The 14610-nt window shown below is 47.4% G+C and overlaps 1 protein-coding gene across 2 annotated transcripts in view; it reads left to right on the top strand.

Moving 5' to 3' along the window:
* The window catches only part of STK10 (serine/threonine kinase 10), a 121222-nt gene that overhangs the window by 16491 nt on the left and 90121 nt on the right, over positions 1–14610 (top strand). For both annotated transcript variants that reach the window (XM_079917028.1, XM_079917029.1), the window contains exon 2: positions 8068–8232. In XM_079917028.1, coding sequence (XP_079773154.1) covers positions 8068–8232 — 165 coding nt within the window. The remainder of the gene's footprint in view (positions 1–8067; positions 8233–14610) is intronic.

Genomic DNA, 14610 nt, shown 5'->3' with positions numbered 1-14610 from the left:
CTGTGTCTCAGCACCTCCCTGTCTGGAGGCACACACAGTTTTCCCGGAGTTATAGCTTGGCTACAACTTTATCATCCGGCTTTGTTTACTTGTTGTGGCTTAATTATTTTTTCTCATTACTATATTATTTTCCTAGTTGTCATTTTAAAGGGTTGCTTAATATCCCACTAAGTTAAAACATCATCCTATAGTTGAACGTTCAGGTTATTTCCATGTTTTTCGCCATAATTGTGGGCTAATGTGAATGTGATCCTAGTACATGTCTTCTGTTGTCTTTTTTGGAATTATTTCCTGGCCTTACATTCTCAGGAATGAGGGCTAATAGGCTTAAAAGTTATTTTCAAGGCTCTGGAAACCTATTGCCAGTTTTCATCTTTACGAGATTGAATCTGTTTATTTTCTTGTCAGTAATCAGTTTATGCATTTTACCACCCGTTTGGTTACCAGCAGTAGAGGTGGTCATTTTTCCTTGCCTTTTTTTTTTTTTTTTTTTTTTTGGCTATACCTTGTGGCATGTGGGATTTTAGTTCCCCGACCGAGGATCAAACCCGTGCCCCCTGCATTGGAAGCACAGAGTCTTAACCACTGGACCACCAGGGAAGTCCCTTGCTTTGTTAATTTAATAAGTGTAAAGTGATCTTCTCCGCTTTTTGGGAGGAAGAGTCTTTTGGCAGAAGAATCCCATGGTTTCTGTCTGCCTGTGGCCCGTTAGTAACCACGTTTCCCATCTGGGTCCCTGATCCTAGATTATCAGTCAGGTCCTCCGAGAGGCCTCAGTGAAGGTCACTTTGTAGGTCATGGTGCCCTTGGGAGTGAAGAGCACCTCGTTACCAGATGTTGCATGGTGAAGTATAGATGTCTGCTCTCTGCTGGAATAACCTCAGCGTTGGGGAGCTCATTTCCTTTTTGGTGCAAATGACAGTCATTCAAAAGGGAGTTTGTTGGTTCCCTGAGGAAAGTCTAAGGGCAGATCCTTCCTTCAAGATCAGCTGGTGCGTGGTGTTCGCAGACCCTCGGCATCTGCCCTCCTCCATTTGTGGCTGGTCTCGTCTTCCCTGGTCTTGGCCTCTCCCTCAAGCAGGCTCTTCAGAGGGGTGGCAAGGTGGGCTACGAGACCCTCCAGCCTTCTGTTCTGCCAGTTTAACAACCCCAGAGAAAGAAAAAACTTATTTGCTGATAATTTTACAAAAAAAAAAAAAACACCCAAAAGCAAACCAAAAGACCACTCAGGTACGACCCTGTTGGCCTGCCACTGGCTGTGACTGAGTGGGTCAGGACTGAGTGGCTGGGCTGGGCTGGGCTGTGTGCCAGGACCAGGTGGGCTCAGCAGCGCCTCATGAATCTCTCGCACTGAGACTGAAAGAGAGACGGCTCCCAAAGGGAACTGGAGTTGTGAATCCTCAAGGGGAAAACGGATGCCGGCCAGTTCCCCTGCTGCCCCGCTTTAGGATTCATTTCCAGGCAGCTCCACTGCCTCCCAGGCCTGAAGTGAGCCATGCCACAGCAACACGCCCTCCCAGGCCCTTCTGCTCTTGTGTTCTCATTTACTCTGTTTTGGTTCTGCAGATAAGGCAGCTGTCACAGATCAGACTCTGGGCACTGCATGACCTTCACAGACTCAGTTTCCCCATCTGCAGACTGGGAGTTGGGAGTTGGGGTTTAGGAGGGGCGGCTAACATTCCTCCTGGTCCCTGAGTTCTGTGACATCAGCCCTTTCCCTGGAGGAGGAGGGAGGGACAGAGTGATCAGCCTGCAGCCAGGAGGGAAGAGGAGGGCCTGGGGGCTGTGCCCAGCTGGCCGTCTCTGTGTGGTTGACTTTCAGGAAGCTCCCAGTCCCTGACTGGGCTGGCTGGGCACTTTGGGTGGGACAGGGCTTCTTCTGGGAGGGTTGTTCCCACCTCCTTCGGGCTGGGCCCCGCGCCGCACAAGGGGGAGGATTGTTCGCACAGAGGTGCCTGGGCAGAAAGCACAAGTGGCCACTGTGTGTGTGCTCTCAAGGGTGTGGGATGAGGCGTTAGTCATTGCCGGCCAGCAGTGGAGGGCTAGGTGGGCGCTCCCCCCATCTTTTGCTGGACCCCAGTCTTGCCTCGGCCGGTGGGAGAGACGGACGTCAGAGGCCACAGACAGCCACTTGTTCTTTATATGACTTCTTGCCTATCAACTCCCGTGGGTGCCCCGTCCACGTGGATGCCCTTAGCTTTCCAGTACCCACCCACTCCCCAAGATGCCCTCACATCAGACCCTGGAGAGAGCTTGGTTATCATTTCCCCTCTCTCCTACGGCACAGAGGGGGATGCAGAGACCCAGAAAGGACCTTGGCAGAATTTACAGGCACGTCTGGCAAAGCGGTCATGGACTTTGAAGTCACACAGGCCCCAATTCAACTCCCAGCCCTGCTGTTTTACCTGCTGTGTGACTTTGAGCAAGTGACTTCACCTCTCTGAGCATCAGTTCTCTTACATATATAAAATGAGGCTCTTAATAATAACACCACCCTATTGTAAAAATTAATTGAGGGGATCTAGCAGTGTCCCCTCGGGCCCTCTCTAGGCTCTGCTACTTCGGAGCTAGTTTCATTTTCAGTCTCCCCTTGGGAGCACGATGACCTAGAAGCTCCAGGACTGTGGTAGGCAGTGCTGGAGGCTAGCAGTAAAGGAGGGCTTGGGGCAGCAACTGTTCTGAGGTTGCATTTCATTAGCTGACTTGATTACGTGTCTATCCGTGAACCAATCACTGTGGTTAGAGGGAATGCAGTGTTCTGATTGGCCGGCATAAGTCACCCACCTGCTTTTCTAGATACGGTGGTGGAATCAGCCCGGTTACAGCTTAGGGACTGGGAATGAGAGTGGGTTGGCTCCTCTGAAGACAAATCAGGGAAGGGTGAATTATGCTATGGGAGGGCAGTGATTCCAACCTGCTGATTCTCCCTCTAGGCAGAAACTCTTCACTAGAAAAGTGCCTCACACATAAGATGGACTCAGTAAATAATGGTTGAATGAATGAATGAATAGAATTAAGCTGATTCCTGCCAGCCTAGTGTAGTAAAGGGAACACTGGACTGGGAGTCAGGAGACCACCACAGCTCACAATCCTGGGTGGGTCCTCATAGCTCTCTGAGCCTCAGTCTCCTCATCTGGGAAATGGACGTGATGGCTGGCACCTGCCTTAATGACTCGTGGGTAGATTAAATCCTGGCAGTTTCAGTCCTCCGCAGCTGCCAAGCGCTCTGACGCTGAGAGGTTGCTATTGGCTTTAGCAAAGGGAGATGGAGCAGGGAACGCTGGGCACTCGCCAAGAAGTGCGTGCCGGGAAGTGATTTGGAGCTCAGGCTCTTTGAGCCAGGCAGGCTTGAGTTTGTATTCAGCCTTCACCTTCCCACTTGCTGTGTGACCTGAGACACTCACCGTGCCTCTCTGAATCTCAGTTTCCTCATCTGTAAATCGGGAATGGTGATATTTGTCTCTAAGGGCTGCCTTGAGGATGAAATGAGAGATTCCACTCGGGGCCTGTCGCAGCACACAGTGACTGCTTAGACAGTATTAGCTGTTTTTATCATCAGCCATCATTACGTTCTCTGTGGCCTCAAGGTGATAGATTGCTGCTGTCACCTACAAATTGGCACTTGTCATCTACCTCTACAAGGATCAAATCATGAGCTGCTGCTGCGGCTGCTGACTTTCAACACTCCCTGAAAGGAATTCAGGGTGGAGAGCAGAGAGGAGGCGCTCTGTGCACTGGAAGAAACTGGCAGAACAGGTCTTCAGATCGTTAGATATTTTCAGGAGACAATTTTATGAGCCCAATTCTCGTATCTCCTCATATCTAGAAAAGCAGTAAGATCCTTCGTGGTGACGTCTGCTCCTTGTGACTAGCAGTAGCCTTCAGGAGACTAGCAGAAACCTGCAAAAAAAATGCACTTGATTGCATGTACTCCCCCTTCACCCAAATCACATGTATACTGACCTTCCTCCCTACCTCTTTGGAGCAGTTTCTCAGAGTTATCTGAAATGCTGTCTCCTGGGCTGTAGTCCTCGTTTTGCCCCAAATAAAACTTAGCCCACAACTCTCATGTGCTTTTTTTTTCCAGTTGATACTGCCTTAACCAGGCTTTTAGAGAACTTAATTTGGCCAAGTCACTTTATGTACCACGATTGCTACCAACCCCCTTCTGGCAGGCCCTGGCTCTCTGTGAAATCTGAGTGAGGTGCTGGGCAGCGGGTGATCCTCCGTCTTGATATTGGCACCCCGCCAGAGGCTGGGACCTCTGGTCAGTGCTGCCTTTCAGGATGGAGGGCAAAACAGGTTTTGTGCACTCCTGGAAAACGGTCCCCGCCTGGGCCTCGCCTACCTTCAGGAGAAAACAGACCTTTTAAGGAAACCCAGGAAAAGGTGGCTGCAGCCTCCTTCACCAGCTCTCAGGAGTGAAAGGTGAGCTCAGCTCTCCCTGTGCTGCTGTGGCTGGGGGCTGGGAGGGCATGTTCAGGGTGGGTGCCTTGGTCACCTGGCCCTAGCTCTGGCCACCCACTAAGCCCGCTCCTGGCTTCTCTGTAAAGGAGCAGAGTGGGCCCTTAACTTCTCTCTGGATTTGGAGAGGAGGAAGAGCATGAGTACTGTACAATGTGAAAGGATACTTGGATGGTCCCCTAGTGGGACAGGAGAAAATCAGCTTTACAACAAATGAAAAGGCAGGCACATCATCAGTTAAGTGTGTGTGTGTGTCTGAGCGTGTGAGCGTGTGAGCATGTGAGAGAGAGAGCCCAAATGCTAAATCAGTGAGGTTCTAAGGCATTCTGAACAAGCTTTCTAAACTGAGTTCACGGGGGAGGACCCCACCCAGGTAGGGCCGAGTGAGCAGCGTGAATTCTAGGACAGGGACTGATCTCGGGGGAATGGCCCCGCATGAAATTCCCTTCCCCAAACGGAGCTCCTGGGCCAGATGTGGAAGGTGCCATACACTCCAAGAGTGCAGACCCGGGAGCAGGGCTGCCAGCGTTGCAGATCAGCTCTGTCACCCAAGTCGCTGGGACCCTGCCTCAATCTCCTCATCTGTACATGAGATAATAATTGCACCTACATGGTGATAAATGAGGAGATAAATGAGTTAGCACAGGTTGAAGTGTGGACCAGGGTCCCTTGCAGAGTGGGTCCTTGACAAACGTGAAACCGTGATTGTCACTGCTTGGGACCTGGGGACTTTGCAGCTCAGTTAGCAGAAACATTTACCTAAACTGGGAGTAAATTTACAAATGAGCATATAAATTGCCTATTGGCATCACTCCCTTCCGGAAGGTTCCTAGCGGGGCTTGGCGCCCCCTCCCAGTTTCCACCCCCCACCCCCCATAAGCTCACCATCTTGCCACAGGCAGTAGAGGGGTGGGTCTCTCCAGCTGGCCCTTGAGCTCCTTGAGGCCAGGAGGAGGATCATTGTCTCAGCATTGCGAGTGCCCTGTGCAGGGCTGGCCTGGGGGTGCTCTTGCGTGTTGGCATCTGGTCTCAGAGGCTTCTGAGTTCTGGAGATGACAGGGGGACCTTGTGTGATAGTGGAAAGTGCTCAGAATCCTGGAAGTTAGAGGACCCAGATTCACATTTTCGTGCTGCCTCCCTAGTTCCAGTCTCGTCCCCTCTCTAAGTCTGTAGAATGGGGTGTCACGTGAGCTGATGGGAATGCCGGTTGTCATCCCCAGGGGTACTTGGGCATGCAGGAGCGACTCAGCCATTGGCATTTCCAGCGGATCAGGTGGCAGAGTTGTCCTGTTAGGCAAGTGGCGTGTGGTGCTGTCCACAGGAAGGCACCACGGTGGAGTCCAGGGTGGCTCATTTTTTCCGTGCTTTCCACAGCAGACTGCTGTTCAAAGGCTGCAGACGAGCAGCTGGCTTTTAGGCCCGTGTTGTAGGAAAGCGTGCTCTCTTTGAACACCGGGACATCTCCCACCACCAACAGCAGCATGGTGGGTGGGTGCTCCCAGCAGCGGCCCCCGAGGCTCACGGGACCACCTGGGAAACAGTGGGCCCTGCACCCTTTTCCTGGGCACCAGCTCATCGTGGGTGAAATTGCTTTTGCACTATTACACGGTTACTTCTTGCTCGCTCTCAGTTTTTAAAATTGTGGTGAAATATACGTAACATAAAATTGACTGTTTTAGCAAATTCTAACTGTACAATTCAGTGACATTATGAATGTTCACAGTGTTTGTGCAGCCTTCCCTACTATCCATTTCCAGAACTTTCTCATCATCCCAAACAGAAACTCTGTACCCATTAAACACTAACTCCCCATTCCTGCTGGTAGCCAGCCCCTGGTAGCCTCTATTCTACTTTCTGTCTCTATGAATTTGACTACTCTAGGGACCCTCATTTAAGTGGAATAATGCAATATTTGTCCTTTTGTGACTGGCTTATTTCACTTAGCATAATGTCCTCCAGATTCATCCATGTTGTAGCTTGTGTCAGAATTTCCTTCCTTTTTAAGACTGAATAATAGTCCATTGGATGTATATATAGTCCTCCCTCGGTATCCCACGAGGATTGATTCCAGGACCCCCCGCAGATACCAAAATTCATGGATACACAAGTCCCTTATATAAAATGGCATAGTATTTGCGTATAAGCTATGCATATCCTCCTGTATACTTTAAGTCCTCTGTAGATTACTTATGATACCTAAGTCTATGTCAGTGCTATATAAATAGTTGCCAGGTACGTGGCAAATTCAAGCTTTGCTTTTTGGAACTTTCTGTTTTTTTTTTTTTTTTCTGAATATTTTTGATCTGCAGTTGGTTGAATCTGAGGATGTGGAACCCAAGGATGCGGGAGGGCTGACTGTACCCCGTTTTGTTTATTCATTCATCTGCTGATGGACACTTGGGTTGTTTCCACCTTTTGGCTCTTGTGAATAGCGCTGCTGTGAACGTTAGTGTACAGATACTGCTCAAATCCCTGCTTTCAGTTCTTTTGCAAATATACCTGAGTGGAACTGCTGGGAATTCTTTTCCACAGTGGCTGCACCATGTTACATGCCCACTAGCAATGCACAAAGGTACCAATTCTTCCACATCCTCACCAACACTTATTTTCCGTTTTTAAAAATTTATAGCTATCCTCATACGTGTGAAATTCTCTCTTTTTCATCACATAAGAAACTGTTGTTACGACCAGGTGAAATGCATCTAGGAGCTACTTCCGCTGTAACTGGTGGGCACTAAAAACCCTTTTCATTTTACTTTATTTATTTATTTTTGGCTGCCTTGGGTCTTCGTTGCTGCAGCCACGAAGAGAAACTAGGCTTTCTCTAGTTGCGGCGAGCGGGGGCTACTCTTCGTTGCGGAGCACGGGCTCTAGGCGCGCGGGTTTCAGTAGTTGTGGTGCTTGGACTTAGTTGCTCCGCGGCATGTGGGATCTTCCCTGGCCAGGGCTCAAACTCATCCCCCTACATTGGCCGGCAGATTATTAACCACTGCGTCACCAGGGAAGTCCCTCATTTTACTTTTAATGTATGTGAAATGATGCAAATAAATGCACGAAACATTCTATTAAAGTTTTAAAACAGTACAGAGAGAGTGAACGTGTCCTTTGAATCTGTCCCCATTTCAGGCTCCTCCCCAGCCTGCTGTCAGGCAGTATCTCTCCAGAGTTTTCCATGCATTTATGTTCATGTGTGAGCATTTATAAAAGAGTAGTTTTCCATTTTTTATATAAAAAGCATCATACCACTTTTATTGTTCGGTGACTTGCATCTTTTACCGAACAATAAACAATCTTTCCATGTTGTTGTTTCTAGATCTATGCTGCTCTTGTATTTTTATTTATCCTATAGTATGGGTGTACTGTACTTAAAATAATTTATTATTAACCACAGAACATTGTTTCTGACGCATGCCCTCCTGAGCTGACATAATGAGCGAGCACTGGCCATTGTTGAGAATAGCGTACCTCCTACTTCAGCCTCTTATCCGCATCTGGACATCTGGCCTCTGTTTCCCACTCAACGTGGACCTCTCTGAGCTGGCCTCCAGGGGTCAGCTTCCTGCCAACCATGGCTGCTGACCTTCTGTGTCTTCAACTTCGCAGGCCAAGAACAAGGAGACAGGTGCCTTGGCTGCCGCCAAAGTAATTGAGACCAAGAGTGAGGAGGAGCTGGAGGACTACATCGTGGAGATTGAGATCCTCGCCACCTGTGACCACCCCTACATCGTGAAGCTCCTGGGAGCCTACTACTATGACTGGAAGCTGTGGGTAAGGTGCCACCGCCCGTCCCCCTTGGCTCCCATGGCCTGATGCCACCGGACCCTGCTTGGTTCTAAGGGCCTCAACACTTTCTCAGCTTCTGCTTTAAGGGCAAGGGCTGGGGCGAGGACAAGGTGAAGTTGGGGGGGCTCTGGGTCCCCTGCCCCCTCTTTCTGCAGAGCCTCCCCACTTTGGGGGGCCAGGGGTAGTGGTTTGGAGCGGGAAGGAACTCTGAAACTCTGCTGCCTGGCCTCGAATCGCAGCTCTGCTTGGATAACCCTAGGCAAGTTCTTAACCTCTCCTTGCCTCAGTTTCCCCATCTGTAAAATGGGGATGATAACAGTACCTAGCTCATTGAGTTGTTCCTGGGATTAAATGAGCTAATTTATGACGGGTGCTTGGAAGAGTAGCTGGCACATGTCAGAGTTCGCTGAGTGTGAGCTGTTGTATTATTTGTTGTGGTGGCATCGTTATTACTACTGCTGCGGCTACTCCAAGGGGATGCCTTTCAATGGCAGCACTAAAGGGAACCCTTTAATAGCCCCCACTCTCCGTCAGCAACCTCATATTTTGAGGTGCACAGTGCAGATACAGCTTCAATCCCCACCTTCCCCACTCAGCATCACCCTTGGAGGAATTCCAGGGTGCCCTGGTTTTCATAGAGCCTGCCCTGCAGAATGGCTCCCACATTGATGTTCTCCTAGTATTAATGCCTCTCAGTTTATAAAAGAAGGTACATGTTTCCAAACTTCCTTTTCAGCCAGTGTTGAGCCCGTAAAACACCATATTTACGTTCCTAAAACTCAGCATAACATTTGTAACGAGATGATGGGCAGGAAGTCTCGTGAATTCTAGATGTAATTGGAAGACTGTCTGACTCACATGTAGACGGTTTGCAAAGGGAGCGAGGGTCAGTGGGGGCTGGGCATCTCGGAATGTGCCGGATCCGGGAGAGCGGCCCAGGCTCATGCTACCGCAGTTACTGGTTGTTAATAATGACTTGGTGGTCAGGAGGGGTTTTTTTTTTTTTTTTGGCGTGGCATGCAGGATCTTACTTCCCCGACCAGGGATCAAACCTGGGCCCATGGCAGTGAAAGTGCCCAGTCTTAACCACTGGACCACCAGGGGATTCCCAAGAGGGTATGTTTTAAGCATTGGACCTCCTGTTACGATAGTTTGCCATGTACAGGGAGAGTGTTACTATGTGTTAGTTACGTTTTAGGAAATTAATGGGGAGTCTTGAGTGGACACGTCATGCTTTATAATTTTTCCCATTTGAAATAATGCGAAATGGACTCCAAGTTGATTCGTTTTGCACAGAATGCCTGATTTTGAGGAACAGAGCTACTGATGCTTAATGGAGAAATCTGTGTTTCATTTGAGAAAAGGATCCTGTTATTTAAGAAAACCAAAGGAGTGGTTTAGAAACCACTGTCAAAGTTCATCCCTCTCATTTCACAGAAATGAAGGAAGCCAGTGTCCGAGGGGGGTGAGAACTTGGCACCCCAGCTCCGCCCAGAACTCTGTCCACTAAAACTGGTTGCCCCGCAATGGAGGCCAGCTTTCTTTTGCTTCTCTGAGCATCTCCTTGGGGAGTCTTCTAGATGTCCCTGGGGGAATAAAACCACCATCACCTGACTGCCAGCTGTGGATATCAAAGCCTTTCCTCATCCACTGTCTCTGGGCACCTTGGAAGGTGAGCCGGGCAGGGGACTGGTCACCCTTTTCCAAAGGGGAGGGGACAGACGCACAGAGAGGGCAGGCTCCTTGCTCATGGTCACATAGCTGAGGCCCAGGAAGCTGACCCTATGCATTTCTTCTGTCTTGATTCATGGAGCTGCCTTTTAAAAAATTTTTCTTTTTTTAAGAAATTAAACAAATTTAAAAATATATGGCTATCAGAGGAAAATGAGAGTATACAGAAAAGCAAAAACAAAAATGATTAATACCATCCAAATCTTTACACCAAAGATAACCACTGATAACATTTGGAATATATTTTTCTGGACTTTTTCTATATATACACACACTCATAGTTATTAAAAAAAGATAAACTTACAGCAGACTAGTTACTTCACTTTTTACCCTTTGTATTTAAGATATATTGAGAACAACTTTTCACGTCTTAGGGAAACAGCTGCATCTTCACTTTTTCTTTTTCTGTAGAATTCCATCTTCTGACTATTGAGCATTTAGGCCGTTGCTTTTTTAAAAAATTTTAATTGCTGTTATAAGCAACTCTGTGATGGACATCTTTGAATTTTTGTGTTCTTGCCTGAGAATCTCTTTAGGAGAATTTTTAAGATTTTTAAGTGTCTATTGCCAAGCCGGTCTCACAGAGCCACTTTTTTTTTTTTTAATTAATTAATTTATTTTTGGCTGCATTGGGTCTTCGTTGCTGCGTGTGGGCTTTCTCTAGTTGTGGTGAGGGTGGCTACTACTCTTCATGGTGCGCGGGCTTCTCATTGCCATGGCTTCTCTTGTTGTGGAGCACGGGCTTCAGTAGTTGTGGCATGTGGGCTCAGTAGTTGTGGCTCGTGGGCTCTAGAGTGCACGTTGAGTTGTTGTGGCACAGGGGCTTAGTTGCTCCGCGGCATGTGGGATCTTCCCAGACCAGGGCTCCAACCCGTGTCCTTTGCATTGGCAGGTGGATTCTTTTTTTTAAAAATGAATTTATTTATTTATTTATTTTTGGCTGCATTGAGTCTTCATTGTTTGGTCTTAGTTGCTGCACGCAGGCTTTCTCTAGTTGCGGCAAGCGGGAGGTACTCTTCGTTGCGGTGCACAGGCTTCTCTGCGGTGGCTTCTCTTGTTGCAGGGCTTGGGCTCTAGGTGTGTGGGCTTCAGGAGTTGTGGCATGCGGGCTCCGTAGTTGTGGCTCGTGGGCTCTAGAGCGCAGGCTCCAATAGTTGTGGCGCACGGGCTTAGTTGCTCCGCGGCCTGTGGGATATTCCCGGACCAGAGATCGAACCTGTGTCCCATGCATTGGCAGGTGGATTCTCAACCACTGGGCCACCAGGGAAGTCCTGGCAGGCGAATTCTTAACCACTACGCCACCAGGGAAGTCCCCAGAGCCACTTTTGATATTATACAAATGAGTTTTTCCATCAAAGCACCTACCTACAACACACATGCACACCCACCCACCCATCCATCCATCCATCTATCCTGCTATCCATCAACACAATCTTCATTGAATTGCTGATTACGTACCCATTAAGAAAAACATGTTTTATGTGTCTGTTCCCATTATTGTTTGTGACTGGATACCAAGTTCATTACGTTCCCAAGTCCAAAGATAATAACAACAGCTAACATTTATTGAAGGCTTACTGTGTGCTGGGCCTTTTGCTGTGCATTTTACTTGCATTATGTCATTTAATCTTCATTCTTTGAGGTTGTTGCTTTATCCTCATCTTATAGATGAAAGTGAGAAACAAAGATACTGAGTAAGTTCCCCCCTGCCAGGCCACATAGCTAGAAAGTGGCAGAGCTGGAAAACCCGATGGAGAAAAAGGACAATTTGTAACTGGACAGTGACTGTGATGAGGTTGTTTAAACAGATACACCAGAATTTTCTGTCCCAAAGTTGTCGCTTTAGGCTGGTACTTTCTTATCCAGGGCTGCTGTTTTGGTCAAAATCATTTCTCACCCTCCTCTTTTGTACTTGCCCCTATAGCCTGTATTTGTTACTTTGTAGACCCTTAAAGGTGCCATCTCGTCATTTTTGAAGATTTGGGTTTTAGACATTGTGAAATCAAGGACGGTGGCCCTGGAACTGGGTGGATCAAGACAGACAGAATGTTTCAAGCAGGAGAATCAGCATGGGCCGTGGTGTGCAGGCGGGAAAGGTGTGGCATGTTGGGATCACGGTGGACTAGGTTTGGGGCAGCACGTGGTGAAAGATGAGGGCAGTCATAGGAGGCGATGTTGTGGAGAGCCTTGAATGCCCAGGTGAAGAGTTTGCACTTGATCTTTTAATAGATCAGTGGTTCTCAAAGTACAACCTCTCAGACCAGTAGTAGCAGCAGTAGCACTGGGGACCTTGTTTGAAGTGCAAGATATTAGGGCCCAACCCAGACCTGCTGAATCAGAATCTCTAGAATAGGGCCCAGCCATCTGTGTTTTTTTGTTGTTGTTGTTTTGTTTTGTTTTTTTTTAAGTTTTATTGGAGTATAGTTGATTTACAGTGCTGTGTAGCCATCTGTTCTAGGTGACTGATGCTTGTTGAAGTTTGAGAACTATTGCTTTAGGTAATAGGGACCCAGTGGCAGTCTCACAGGGAGAGACACAAATTTTGCGTTTTAGGAAGAAACCAGGTTTGAGGGGGCAAGAGTGAAAGCACCGAGACTGACCAGGAAGTGGTAAGAATAGACTAGGCCAGAAGTCCAAGGATGTGAGATGGGAACATCATTTGGTCAGGAAAGGGTTCAGAGAAAGGAACATTTGAACGGGATCTTGAAGGATGCATAGTTCTTCAAGGGATGAGAGAAGGAGAGGCAGTCTGAGGGACGGCATGTACAGAAGTGTGGAAGGGAGGAGTCTCATTCTGAGATATAATGTTGAAGGTGCACCAACTTTTTGGTTCTTTCCTTCTGTGTGATGATTCTTGGCCCCATCTTGTGGCCAGGCCAGGCCTTCTGTGCGGCTCCAGGAGCTAGTTTTTCTGCGTGGGTGTCTTTGACAAAATCAGCCCTGGCCTGGGGTCCACTCTCAGGGGCTGGGCTTTGGGATGAGAAATTAACTGTTGCCCAAGTGTCCTGGGCCTCTTCCCCAGCCATGGCAGCCAGGGATGGACTTTCCCCAGCTGGGGTGGAGGTCACTCACCAAACCACCCTACCTGCCATCTGACAAGATTAGCTCATTTTCTTCTAGAATTTGTAATCTTCACAAGATCCTTCTAGTGGTTTCTTATGACCACTTCTGCTTTTGAATATCAAGTGGTGCAAGTGGGGGAAAAACAACCCCAAATATTCTAAACCAGCACCATCCAATAGAAATATAATGATAGCCATATATGTAATTTAAAAAAGTTTTTTTTTTTTTTTTTTTTGGCCGCACTGCTCGGCTTGCGGAATCTTAGTTCCCCGACCAGGGATTGAACCCAGGCCCTTGGCAGTGAAAATGTGGAGTCCTAACCACCACTGGACCGCCAGGGAGTTCCCTAAAAATTTTCTAATTGCCACATTCAAGCAAAAAGAAACTGATGAAATTAATTTAAATAATATAATTTATGTAACCTAGTATATAAAACATATTATCATTCTGACATGTCATCAGTGTAAAAATTATTAATAAGCTACTTTACCTCTTTTTCCTTCTAAGCCTTCAAATCCAGTACGTGTCGCACACTTCTAGCACATCTCAATTCAGGAGCTAAATTTTCGTTAGAAATGCTTGATCTGTATTTAGATGTCATAAAATTTACAGGTGAACAAGTAGATTCACATCCCTAGGTTGTTCCGGCGTTCTGAAATGTATCCCAATAACAGCATCGAGTACCAGTTTTTAAACTTAAATTAATTAAAAGTGAATAAAATGATACATGCTGTTCTACAGTAGCCGCAAGTGTTCAATAGCCACATGTGTTTAGTGGCTCCCGCATTAGACCGTGTGGACAATGCAGCTCTGGATGTACACCAGGCCCCCCAAGTAAGTGAATGTGGGAAACCCTGGGCTGAGCTCATGAATCTCCTTGGGTTTATAACTGCCCCTCCCCCTAACAGTCCCATCCCCCCACCCCCACCCCTAGCCCTGAGCCAGATTTTGGCCTCTGGGAAAGTCTTTCAAGGGTTAGGTCTCTTTTCCTACACGTCTTATGGGAGTGAGACAGAGACAGAGTAACATGATGGTAAATGTTTAACAATAAACTCTCTGGGAACAACAGCCCTGGTTTATAGCATCTGCCAGTTTCTGTGGTGTATTCCCACCATGGTCAATTTCAAGCTAAAACAAAATGTCACTAACACAGAGTTGGCAAGAGATGCAGTAGCGCTCCGTGATGAAGTTATTCCTGCCATACAGATACGATAGATTGTAGATAACTTTAACAGTAGAGATAACACTAGAATGTGCTAAGATAATTAGGGAAGCGATGAGTTTTGAGTGTTTAATCCTCTTTGTTGTTTTTAATTCAATTTTTTAAATAATAAGGTTACATAATAATTGTAAACAATGGTTATGTTACCAGCTTACAAAAATTGCTGAAAATTTAACAATCAGTCCTCATAAGCCAGTGAAAGCTGGCTCTGGCACACCTCTGGAGCCACACCAGAGGCGTGTTGACTAAACTGCAGAATGCTACAGCTGGATGTCATGCAGCCAACATCTCATTTGAAAGATGAATCAACTGCAGACCAGAGAGGGTCTGGAATTTACCCAAAGTCA

This window comes from Stenella coeruleoalba (assembly GCF_951394435.1).
Source record: "Stenella coeruleoalba genome assembly, chromosome: 3".
Taxonomy (NCBI): domain Eukaryota; kingdom Metazoa; phylum Chordata; class Mammalia; order Artiodactyla; family Delphinidae; genus Stenella; species Stenella coeruleoalba.
This window is presented reverse-complemented; position numbering and strand designations above follow the sequence as displayed.